Source organism: Triplophysa dalaica, chromosome 7 (genome assembly GCF_015846415.1).
Source record: "Triplophysa dalaica isolate WHDGS20190420 chromosome 7, ASM1584641v1, whole genome shotgun sequence".
In the NCBI taxonomy this organism is placed as follows: domain Eukaryota; kingdom Metazoa; phylum Chordata; class Actinopteri; order Cypriniformes; family Nemacheilidae; genus Triplophysa; species Triplophysa dalaica.
This window is the reverse complement of record NC_079548.1, coordinates 19782706-19795110: the sequence shown is the minus strand read 5'-3', so window position 1 is coordinate 19795110 and position 12405 is coordinate 19782706. Positions and strand designations below refer to the sequence as shown.

At 39.6% G+C, this 12405-nt stretch overlaps 1 protein-coding gene across 4 annotated transcripts in view; it reads left to right on the top strand.

Annotated features, from left to right (window-relative positions):
• camsap3 (calmodulin regulated spectrin-associated protein family, member 3) overlaps positions 1 to 12405 on the top strand; it is a 30466-nt gene that overhangs the window by 9028 nt on the left and 9033 nt on the right. For 3 of the 4 annotated variants that reach the window (XM_056752826.1, XM_056752825.1, XM_056752824.1), the window contains exons 2-4: positions 3452 to 3717; positions 10942 to 11082; positions 11439 to 11525. In XM_056752826.1, coding sequence (XP_056608804.1) covers positions 3452 to 3717; positions 10942 to 11082; positions 11439 to 11525 — 494 coding nt within the window. Of the gene's footprint in view, positions 1 to 3451; positions 3718 to 10941; positions 11083 to 11438; positions 11526 to 11589; positions 11760 to 12405 lie in introns of those variants that run through there. The other variant, XM_056752827.1, reaches the window with a different exon arrangement.

The following is a 12405-nucleotide window of genomic DNA, read 5'->3' as shown; positions in this document are numbered from 1 at the left end:
TGTCGCTAAAACTGGTATATGTGTTCAGCTTTCCTTACCCTACAATCAGTAATATTTCTGCCTTTGCTGATGCGCAACACCAACTATTTGGTATTTTTTGTAATCAAATTTAATTCAATACGTTTTTTGTAAAAGTTATTTACAATTTATTACACTGAAATATGCAACTTAAAAAATATTTAACAACAATTAATAAAACGCTTAAAAAACAAATGTTTCATTATTTGTTTTTTTAAATTATGTTGAATCAAAAAAACATAGCTCTTTTTTAATGTCGCACTTTAAGAACAAGTTTTGATTAGGGTAGATAAATTAACAAACAACATAAGATTATAGACACTATATCCTTTTTTTATAAAGCGGAGCAATGCGTCTAAACAAAAAAAGCAAATAGAAAGCAACGAACACAAAACTTCATAATGCTTTTTTTCAAACATTTTTTTTAAATGTTTTTAAACGAGACATTAAAATAAAAGTCTTTTTTTTGTGTAATCGACTGTTGTTTTCAGTGTCGACTATCAGGAGCTGCACATTTTAAACTCACAGAAGACCTCAGAACATTTACTTGGCATATATTACAAACAGCGTTGGAACTTGTTGGCATAGCTGTTGTAAAACACCTCTAAATTGAGGATGTTGTTGCTCGCTCCATGCTGTTCGCTGCTTGATATGTTAGCTTGTTCACCTGCTTAGAGAGAACATTGCTAGCACATAATGTCACACACTGTGCACAGCACAGCTGCGTAGCAAAGGCATTTAAGAGCCAGCATCTCTGTAAACTTTAACATCGCCTTAAATTTGTTGTCAGATCGGCCTATTGTCACCGATACCCGATCTAGAATTTTATTCAGTATCGGCAACGATACCCGATACAAATATCGGATCAGAACATACCTAAGACAAGTGTAGGTTTGGACATGGAAACAGTATTCCTGACGTCATAGGTAGGGATGCACCAATATGTAAATTTTGACCGATAATTGTTTAACATTGGAATCCGAAAACTGATATATTGGCCACTATACAGTTTCTAAATATTAATATAAAATTCCCTAAGACTGAAACACAAGGCAAAAGGTGGACAACTGCTTTTATTTGAAAACATTCACTATAAAAAAAAAACTAAGTAACCATTGGTTTCTTCCTGTAATTTACACATTCATTAATATCAACAAACTGAACCTACATAAACAATGTTTTGCTAATAGCAGTAAGTGCATGATCACGACAGAAAGACATTAACGTACTGTATTTGAACTGTGAGCAGCGTGCAGCTGAAGAAGTTTAACCAGAGGAAATGTGATCTTGATGTCTATATGACACGTGACAGGGGACGTCTCGTAGACGTATTGCAGATGTGCAAACAATAAAAAAGATGTATTGCAGATGTAAATGCAGACATTGAATAGACGTCTCCAAGATGTATCTGTTATCAGAGGATGTAACTGAGTTTTGACAGTAAAGTGGATGACTGATAATGTTTTTGATCGTACACACAGATTGGAACCGAGCGAGATCAGATACAGTTGAGATTATGTAAACGGGTACTTTACTGAAACTTTTTCCTCTGATGTGTCCTAGAACAGGTCCCACTACTTCAGGCTGCTCGCTGAACGTGGATGTGTTAGGGAAGTAACAGTCTTATTGTGGAGTCACGATTAGTGGTGAATGCGGCAAAACCAGTTTGCAGTGGGCGTGTGGAGTGTACGTTTCAAGGCTGCGTTTCACAAGGTTTTGTGTGTGTTTGGTGCCTGTTTACAGAAACTGTCTTGCACCAGCCCAGGAGCTGTCTTCCTTTGTCAAGATGAGAATTTGGACCTGAATGTCTACACAGACAAAGCGTGAATGCATAAAAGAATAGTTCATTATAAATAGTTTTATGTGTCATCTGTATGGTTTCTGTTCTTCAGTCGACGTGGTTCAGGTTACATTTTCAACTGTTTGTGTTGGGGAAAATAGAGAGAGACAGGTTAGATCTTTACACAATGGTGCTTTATATTGTCCAGCACATCAAACGCAGATCTCACACAGCTGGCTTTGATTGTCTTCTCTTTTGAAGCCGTCAGGTGTGCGTGGTTTTTTGAGACTGGGATCTGGGTGCCAGTGTGTGCTCAGCTGTGGTGGACTCTGGGGAAAGTGATGTGACTGTTGCCCCGAGAGCCGATTATCAGAGAGCCAGTGAGCGGAAGGGAGACAATTAGGAGACATTGGAGAACGAGCGGATTCACCATCACACACTTCAGCTCCTGTGACTCTTTGCTTGCTGGTGACAAACACACACTTGTGTACGGTGTGTGTGTACGCTTTGATGAACCCATGCTTTGCTCATTCAGCCGAGAGATTTGGGCCGTAGGGCACAGAAAAGCCAGGTTACCCGATTGTTAGTCTCAGTGCATTTTCTTCTGTAGTGGATTTTACTTCCTCATAACAGCAATGACATCTTCACAGGTCGTAGTTAAAGGGATAGTTCTTCCAAGGATTAAAAGATTTTCATCTTTTAGTCACGCTCATGTCATTTCAAACCTGTTTGTCTTTTCTTACGCAGAACACAAAAGAAGATACTTTGAAGAATGTTGGTTAACAAAAAACATTGGCCCCCATCGCCTTTCATTGTAATTACACAAGACTGACACATTTCTCAAACTATCTTCTTTTGCGTTGCACTGACGAAAGAGTCACACCGTCGCTGTACTTTTGAAACCTCCGATGTCCGAATTGGCTGTTTTTCAGGAAATGGAAAAAAAACACTGTAGTTTTAAATGGTCAAATACTGTATTGTGAAAGTTGACAAGCACTTTTTAATACTTTTTATTGGTTAGATATTTGCAAAACCCAGTGGCAGACATAAAGGGTGACTCATAATATAGTTTAAAAATAACAAAATATGGAGATACAAGAATTTAGAAGGACAGCAGTGATATACAGGTTTTGAATGAAACCTGCTACTTACAAACAAACAGAATGTAAACACTAAACAGACATGCTACTGAATATAGTTACGGTACTGTATCCCACAATACACTGTGTTTAACTGTGCAGCCTAATGTATTACAGAATTTAAATGTTACAAGAAAAACTGTAATCTTAAATGAGCATATTACGAGCAATCAGTAATCAAAACTGTATACAAATCTCTCTTACACTTAGTCTACACCGGACGCGACCGCATTCAGTGTGGACACAAAGTAATGTTATAATGGGTTCTAATGCGTTTTATTGTCTTTTGTCACTTCGCTGCACCTGGTGTAGACACAGTGTTATGCTATTTGATATTATAAATATTAATATTACTAATATAACATCATACATTATCAACAGTTTGTTTTCCAAATTTACGCTTTCACAGACATTCATTATTTTTCAACATATATTCAGGAAAAGGTTTGTACTGTATATAAAAACATGCGTGTTCGTTTTCCATTCTGAACACATCTTGTTGTCTCTCTTTTAGAGAATGTTCCCGTGGAGCTGCGAGATCCGTTCTACTGTGACCAGTATGAGCAGGAACACCTGAAGCCTCCCGTCACACGTCTGCTGGTGTCTCCTGAACTCTACTGTCGCACCTACGGCCTTCTGATGGGCGGAAGCCCGGGGGCCGAGGGTCCCCCCAAAGACATCTCAGCCCTCCTTCAGTTCCTGAGCAAAAAGGGCTTGACACCCAAAGACCAGAATGTCCCGGTCACGGAGGCAGATCTCCTCAAGAAGCCGATCAAAATGGTATGATGCACAGTACGAGCTGTATAAACAGAAACTTTGTCAATGCCTTTTCTCACGTTAACCACCATTTACAAAAGAAACGATTCTATTGAGTATCATTTATTATGTGGCACATTTCATTAGTATGTCTATATGCCCTCTTGGATGGAAACTTACTTTGCTGGTTTGAGTTTGTCGCAATGGATAAGAGGCTTTGTTTAATACAAGGTTTTATACATCTATACTTTTTTGAAGCATGCATGTCTCGGGGCTGTTCACCAGGTCAGTTCAGGGCACGTCAAAACTGATTTGCTTTCACCAGAATTGATCCTATTTTTCCGGACACGTGGGAATCGTTTCATTGCTCTAAGCAGTGCAGACTTGGGGGTTGTTTGCTGAAGGTGAAGGGGTTTGTGGAGGGCTGAGTCTTGCTTACAAGAGTGACAAAGAGTGGCAGGGTCGAGAGATCAGGCCTTAAAACAATAAGCAGACAAAAGACAGCAGACCCTGTACTGATGTTGCACTTTCAGTCCATGTCAGAGAGGGTCATTTCTCACAGCAGGGGATGGGCCTAATGGACAGTGTTTGTTTATTCCTTAGTCTGGCGCTTTTTACATTAGCCACTGTGTCTTGATAGATTTCCTCTTACAAGATTTATTCAAATACGACTAGGCGAGAGACATCCATCAGTATAATGAGCTAAATCCATTGCTTTTCCCATTTATGATCTTCACTTGATTAAAAACACAGTTAAAGGGGTTTGCATGACCTCGTGTCGTGTATGAGGTCATGTCAGATTGCTCTTGTAAACGTACTTGATGTTCATTCAGTATTTTCTGTTTTTAGTAAGTCTCGTGCTATCAGTCATTTGTGCGTGTTTTGTGTCCTTCAACATGGCACTCGCTTGCTTTGTTGATTATAACTGTAACTGTGTTTGTTGTATGGAAGGCAAGTGGTAAGTAATTACTCTGTGAATATCCATCCACGTTTTTAGAGATTTTTCTGTTATTTGTGAGATTTCTATTAGGGTTTGATTGTCGGCGTTTGGTGTGAACCCAGCATTACATCATGTCTTCACTGGACATTAATCTCTAATGGGATTGTTAGTTTAAAACTGATTTTAGTTTCTTTTTAAACACAAAAACCTTACGTATTGCAGCTTTAAAGTAGTTTTGGTTAAATTGAAATAATAATCATGCTAGTGTTTATTCAAGTGTACTGTTGTTTATTTTCCATATTTTTTTTTAAATCATATTTTTATTATAGACTTCATAATCAAAATAATCCAAAATAACAGCCTTGCCTTCCATACAGTTTCATTTACTGCCCTTCTCTGCAGTGACCCAATTTTTACTCAGACCCACCCCTGAATACCCGATTTAATTCCTGCCCTGGCTCTCCAACAGAGACGTTTCGAGTGTTTTGGCACATCCTCTGAGGATGTTTGCTATAGCGTGCTGCTTCAGTGGAGGCGGGGGTGTGTGTTCTGGGCTCGGCTGCCTCTGTCTGTATCAGGCTGTGCTGAGGAGTTCTGTGCACGTCTAGTGTTGTCTGACTGTGTGTGGCTCCCAGACCCGGCTGTGGGGGTGGCTGCTGGGTGGATGCTGCAACAGTATGAGGAAAGTGGGTCATGTTGTAGAATTAGGAGGATGGAGGCACAACAACACCAGGCGTGGCCAGTAAACAGCTTTGGGGCTGATGACTTTGCATCAAAGCACAACATCAGCATGGTTTATATACGGATGCTTTGCTACATGTGTGCAGTATTAAGGAAATAGTATTACTGTTTTCAACCTTTTTAGCACTGCAGTAGCAACAATAAGGTCATGGGTTCGATTGTTAAGCATTCGGTACTGTAGGATACAGTTCAATGACATCATCACTGTACTGTGGTACTACACGTGTCTGTAAAGGTAGCATTAAGGTTACGAGCAAGACCTAATCTTACCTAAATGCAGTATTATCTGGAGATACAGTGCACTGAGTCTGACCTTCCGGGTCGGTTGTGCTGCTCTCTGCATGTCTGATGGATGTGGAGCTAGAGGATAAAGATCTGTGAAGATTAGTGATAATCTGTTGTCCAGACTCAACGTCACCATCCAGATGAATATTAAAGAGTATATAAATAGGGATTTTTAAGGTCCTACTTTGGTTTTTTACTTTGAGTGTCCAACATCAAGTTTATGTACATAGGTGTTAAAACATGATTATTTTGTTATAATAGGCAGTTATTCGTCCCTTATTTCTTGACTGACTCTCAAATGATTCGTTCCACGATTCATGTGTCTAATCCCCTCCTTTCCGCTAGTCTATTCTGATGTGATTGGTCAACATGCAACCTGTCCTCCTTACCGGGTCCCAAAGTGCTCCAAATATTGGGATTGTCAGACATCATGTTGCACAGACCGAACGGCGCAAAGCATCTTTCATTAATTGGTTTGTTGTTGAATTAACATAAGCAGGTCTGTGCAATACGTACATTAAGTTGAACACATAACCACAAGCTAGCATTTTTATAGGCATACACTACAACTTACAGAAGTCATTTAGAATTTTCAAACTTGATGTGCTTTTGTAGGCCAGTTTCAAACCATTATTGTCTTGTCCTTAATTAATTTAAAGTGTTCCCACACATCTTAGGTCTTCTGCATTTTTGTCTTCTCCTTCAGATTAACTAAATCACATTCACTTATGGGCGATTCATATTCAAGCGCGTTTTGTTATATTCAGACTCATTTATTGAAAGAATTTATCAATATGCTTTTGCTCACTTTGTTTGAAGCTCACAATCCCAATACAATGTAACAAATGAACACAATGTTGAGATTTGTAAAAAGTAGCTTGGACATTCTACAAAATTTCATGAACAAAAGTTTAGAAATGTTACAATATCAAAATCTCACTGTACAATAATACCTCGGTATAAAGACCACAGTACAGTTTTTTTATTGCCTATTTTTTTTTACATGACAAATGATGACTTGGAAATGTCCTCTTTTCTTTTCCTTTAGTTATATCTGTTGCTTTGAGGTATGAGATGGGTCAAATGACCTAAAAACCATCTTATAAAATATAATAATTGCACCAGATGGACCTTGCCAAAGGTAATTTTTTCCAACATTCTCTATGATAGGCCCAGAAGACCCACCGTTTTATACCGTCATGTGACCACGATAATATTGAGACAATTTTGCTATTGAGATAACACGATATTGATAATATTGTTTCATCCCTACAAAAGTTTAGTAAGTGTATTAACATTGCATCGTCAGTTCCTGCTGGTGTAAAGTGAAAAGTATATTAACATGGAGAAAGGATGAAGTACATGAAGTTCAGGCCCCTGACAAGTCACCCCATGCTGTGCCTCTGCATCTCTTATCCGCCTGTTTATCTAACACAAGAGTTTAAACTAACATTCATTTCCCCCCACATTTACAATAACCCCTGTGAACTTTGTTTGTGTTTTTCTCCTGCATGTGAAGTATTTCTGAGGCTGACTGCAGTTATTAAGGCCTAGCGAGTCTTCGATTGCTCTTTTGTGTTACCTCAGGATTTCCAGCCACGCTGTCACCTCACTCAGAGCTCTAAGCTGTGGCTGAGGTGCATTATGGGTCGTAGCCGGTTGTTATGGGGATTTGGCAAGCTGGTGGTGCTCTGCGTTCCAGTGTAGCTCCTCGATCCCCCCTCATTAGGGAAACTTGTGATTTGGATTAGCGGGTCCTGGAGTGGCGGGACAGGAAATCCAACCCCCCCGCTTTCCCCTTCCCCTCATGTTAAATCCTCTCTTTTGTCCCGGCTTGCTCTTGCTCCTCTAGCACACTTCAACTAGTTAATTTTGGAAATGTGTGGTTTTGCACATCTCTTATCTTTCTTCTCTCTGTCGGTAGCAGATCTGAATAATCCATTGAAAGCTCAAAGATCATTGTGATATATGTGTCTAGCATTGTTTGTCACGTCTCTTGCATCCTGTTGCACATTTGTGCATTACAACAACAACAACAACAAAAACAGATTAAAGGTTAAAAACAAGTTTCATTATTGTCTATTTTCACCGTAAACCACAACATCTGTTCTTAAACCTGCGCTCAGATACCACCCACTGTGGCTTATCCTCACACACCGGCCCCCTGGCTGAGCGAGCCATCGGAGGCCAGAGTATAAACTCTCTCTGACAGATCGACTCCTCCCACAATGCTTTGCAGAGGTCAGCATTTCAGTTCATGCTCGGAGAGATCGGCAAGGGACATTCGCTGCATGTATTGCGTGTTAAGGGAATGATTCGAGTCAGAGAGGCAGGGAATGTTTTCCTCTGACCTGTTTGACTGTTAGAGAGAGTTAATGATTATGGCAGACCGAGTGTGGCCAATACCACAGAGAGAAGACAGTCAAGGCATTCAGGTGAGGGGATGTATGTGAGCAAAACACCACACAGTAGATAACACGACAGCGGACACGTGAAAGGCAACATGCTCTATTGATTTTTGTCCCGAAGAAAGTGTCCCAAGAAAGTGTTTGGCCCAGCTCCAGCTGATAGTGAATGATTGGCTTTGGCAGTGTTTGTCTAAGTCATAAACCAAGAGGAAGTCTTTTAGTTTTGTCCTTGCAAAATGTCCTGTGAATAACTCATGCTTTTCCTGTAAATAAATTCACCCTCTCGTTTTTGAATGTAAAGTATTTTAACAGACATAGGCCCCAGTATTTATTCAAGTTTTAAATAGTCTTTTTTAATGAATTTTTTGTTGAGACAGTGTGTTTGGTTTTATTTATATACATTTTAATAGGGCTGCAAAATTAACACAACATTGAAGAGCAATGAGATTTGCAATAACTTGATAAATTATGTGAATGCTTTTGTAATTTGTAAGTAAAAATACTTTTAAGGGTTGTTTCGTCGGACACACGCGCCTTGTTTGTGAATACTTTATATTAGTATTTTATTGCATCATAATTGCATTAAATAAGGATTTGTTGAATTTAGTTGTATGTACATTTTATTAATAAACAATTTGATGTATGGGTCCTGTAGTTTTGTCAAGTTTAAAGAAACCGTTTGGTACATTGACATCTAGCGGTTGAACTTGGTATCGCAGTCTAAATTCAAAATATTTGAGAGGAAAGTTTAGCTAAGTAAGGGTTCTTCTAGGTTTCTTTTGATTGTTATCAGAAATAACTCCATTGTTTGCGGATGTGTAACGGAAGTCAAGTTCCATCCACAAACGTGTGCATGCGCAGTAACGTTTGTTTATGTTTTTGCTTTGAAACCGTCTATACTAAACTATATTTGAATACTAAAAATGATATGGCATTAACTCTTGCGCTCTCTCTGCTTTCTACATCAGTCTCTAACTTTCACTATACATAACTTATTACGTTTATTAAATCATTCTGTTATCAGAAACCGTTGCGATGTGCACATTTGGATTACTGCCATGTTTCAACTTGACTGGGATATTCGTGTGAAGAGCTTACTGACACGTACAGTGTGTTATGTCAATATTCGCGAAGACACTCCCGATCGCGGGATGTTTATTTTCACGAAATAATTGTCCCACAAGTGATCTAGACCAAGGAATGCAATGCTTTGCTTTTGGTGTGAACACACCGTTAGGATTAAGGTGTGGTGTTGGGTTTTTAGCTTGCAATTATGCATAATTTATACTTAATACTAAAGTACATTCAACATGTGGTACAAAGGCACTATAAAAAAAATTAACTGCTGATCCTTGAGAAAACCTGAACGATATTTCAATATCCACAACCCTACAGTAACACTCAAACACTGGGTTCATCTAGTCTGTACCCATCTGGTGACCTGGCTCTCGAGAGAGCGTCACTTTCTGTTGACCACAGAAGAAGTGTCAGTGGTTGGGGCAGCAGGTAGCAAACGGGCCGTGGTTGAGATGAAGGGAAAGTTAATGGCTTTACCCTCTTATGACTGCTGAGCAGCTTCTCGCTGACTGAGCTGATAATGTGGTTGGGCTGTTTTTAATGGATTCGGGTGTGAGCGGCCTCTGTAATGGCCTGTGAACATGAGAGGACTCAAATCATGTGTCCAAAGCTTTTCTTACAGTTTCGGGGATGATGTTGTTGTGATCAGACTCTGAGCTTTCTACGGTGCCAAAATTTCAGCATGTGATATCAATAATAGTCAAATGTCTACTTGGCCAGATAACAAAATAAACACATTTCATGCAAAATATGTTATTAATGTTCATATTAATAGTAATTAGCAGCACTATTGCACAGATAGTACACAAGCGTTTTTGTTCATTTTTGTTTTGTTTAAATGTACTTAATACAAAATTGACTGTTTATATGAATTCGAAACCAAAATAGTCATTTTGACCGAGTGATCTTCATTGAAGTACCCACATGGGCTTCATAAGCAACCAAATGTCTGCACTTGGTACTTGGTGCAATTTTTCCTGTGCACTTTCGTGTTGTGGATTTGATGTGACCAGACACAGACTGTACAGCACAGATGTGGTTTGCACTGGATCTGGAGTCATACTGCAATATATTACAGAATGGGAGAGAGAGAAAGAGAGAGAGCTGAAACAGTACAAGAGAGAGAGAGAGAGAAGAGGTAGGCGCAAGGGAGAGGAAGGAGCAATCTTGGTGTAGCACTTAAAAGAACAGAAACTGAAGGAAGTCTTGTCAGTGTTGACTATTGATCCAGAATCGATTAAAATTATTCACGGTTGCGTTATGCAGCACAACACAATGCATGTGTACATAAATCAATCTGCATTATGTCGCAGAGTTATTTACTGTGTAACTCCATCTTACTTGAGATAAAGCAAAAGCAGCAAATGTGATTTTACGTCTCAACCTGTCACTGCCATTATTGTCGATGAGCAACAGAACATCTATTCAATATCAATAATAATTAGTTTGATTTCTAATTCTGTGTCACACTTGATGGCTCCGCCCACTGTGAAATCTCATTTGCCCAAAATCGTATTCCTCGAAAATGTACATTGTACAAAAATCAAATTGCCTTTTGCATCTTGTTACACAGCGAATTCATCTTCTGCGTGTACAAACAAATTGCTTGTCATTGTAAATATTATATACATTTTAGTTGTGCAACCTTTCTTATGTAGACTCTCATTAGTAAAGGCTCCGCCTTTCCATGCCCTCCTTAATGTCACTAGACGCTGTTATTACATTAAGCATCTAAAGACCGCAGGGTTTTCTCTTCATGCCCTGACGGCCATGTTTGTGTTCCTCTGATTGGTGCAGAGTGCCCACTTGGAGTTGATGGATGCTTTAATGGCAGTGGGTGCCATGGAGACGGTGAGTGCAGTCACGGCGAGCGGCGGATCCGAGCTGCTCAGTACAGATGCGAGCTGGGACAGAGCCCTGCTGTGCTGGGTGAACAGGGTGAGTCTACAATCTCCACAACCACGGAGTATCTTACACAAGTTCCAAAAAACACTCATAAATTGAGTCGATTAAAAACAACCCTTGACCCAAAAAAACGACTTCATTTACTCACACTTTTACCTTTTTAAACCTGTTGTGTCTCATAGAAAGCTTTTGGAAGTCACACTTGTGGATGAATAAATAATGATTAAATGATCAAAGTTCACCCGTCAATCATGTTTACTTACCTAACCACTGTGTAACATGTCGCTATGACACATCTCCACAAGGTGCCCCGTCCTTCTCAGCAAAAGAGGTTTTACTTATATTATTTAATGGTTGGATAAATTGTAGTTATTTATTTTTGTGTGCAGCTGAATCAGAAATTGAAAGAGCAGTCGGAAGGAACACCGACTGATGGATCGCTGCTGAACAATGAACCACAGCCTGTTCAGCCATCGGTAAGAGACAAACACACAGACATAAAATAACCTCACAGGGTACACGTTTTTTTAGTGTGCAAAATATCGTTCCTTTTCTTTGGGAGAGCTATTTTCTTCTCTAGATCAACTTTGCCTTAATAGTGTGTCTGTCCCAGCCACTTCTTTCCCTTCCCCTCCTCCTTTTCCTCTTTGTCATGTTTCGTCACTTGTTTCTGACAGTGTCCCACTCGCTGGTACTGGAAGCTTGTTCCTGTAAGTCTCCCTTTCGTCTTCCATGCCATCCTCTTTTCCTCCATTTTCCTCATTCGAACCCACCTCAAGCTGTCCTCTTGCGCCCCCTGCTGATTGCACGAGTTCCCTTTGGTTTGATCCATCAACCGCCTGGGCTATCGCTCCTCATATGGTGTGGCAATGCATTTGTCATGACATGTGTGCATGCCGATTGTTCAGTTGCTCGGTGTTAAAGTGAAAGTATGTCATTTGAAACCTGTATATGACTCTTTCTTCTGTAAAGAAGATATTTTGAGAAATGTCTCTGTGGTTTATGTTCAATGCGATGGGGGTCAATGTTGTTTTGTGACCGACATTTTTCGAAACCTCTTCTCTTCTGCACAAGAAAGAAACTCATACAGGTTTGAATTACACAAGGGCGAGTTAATAATGTCTAAGATCGAACCAAAAAGATAAAAATGCTTTTCTCTACAGTACAGAAGAAAGCAGCATCTTGTTGTTTTCTGTCACTGGAAGAATCAGCTAGTCATTTGCATTACAAAAAAATAGCATGAAATGGAAATGTGAGGTTGGAATAGAAGGAAATCATAGTCTGTGGGGAATATAGTGTGTTTGTGGCGTTAATGTGCATTCTGCAAGTGCACGCTGGGTATTGAGTGTTAAAGGT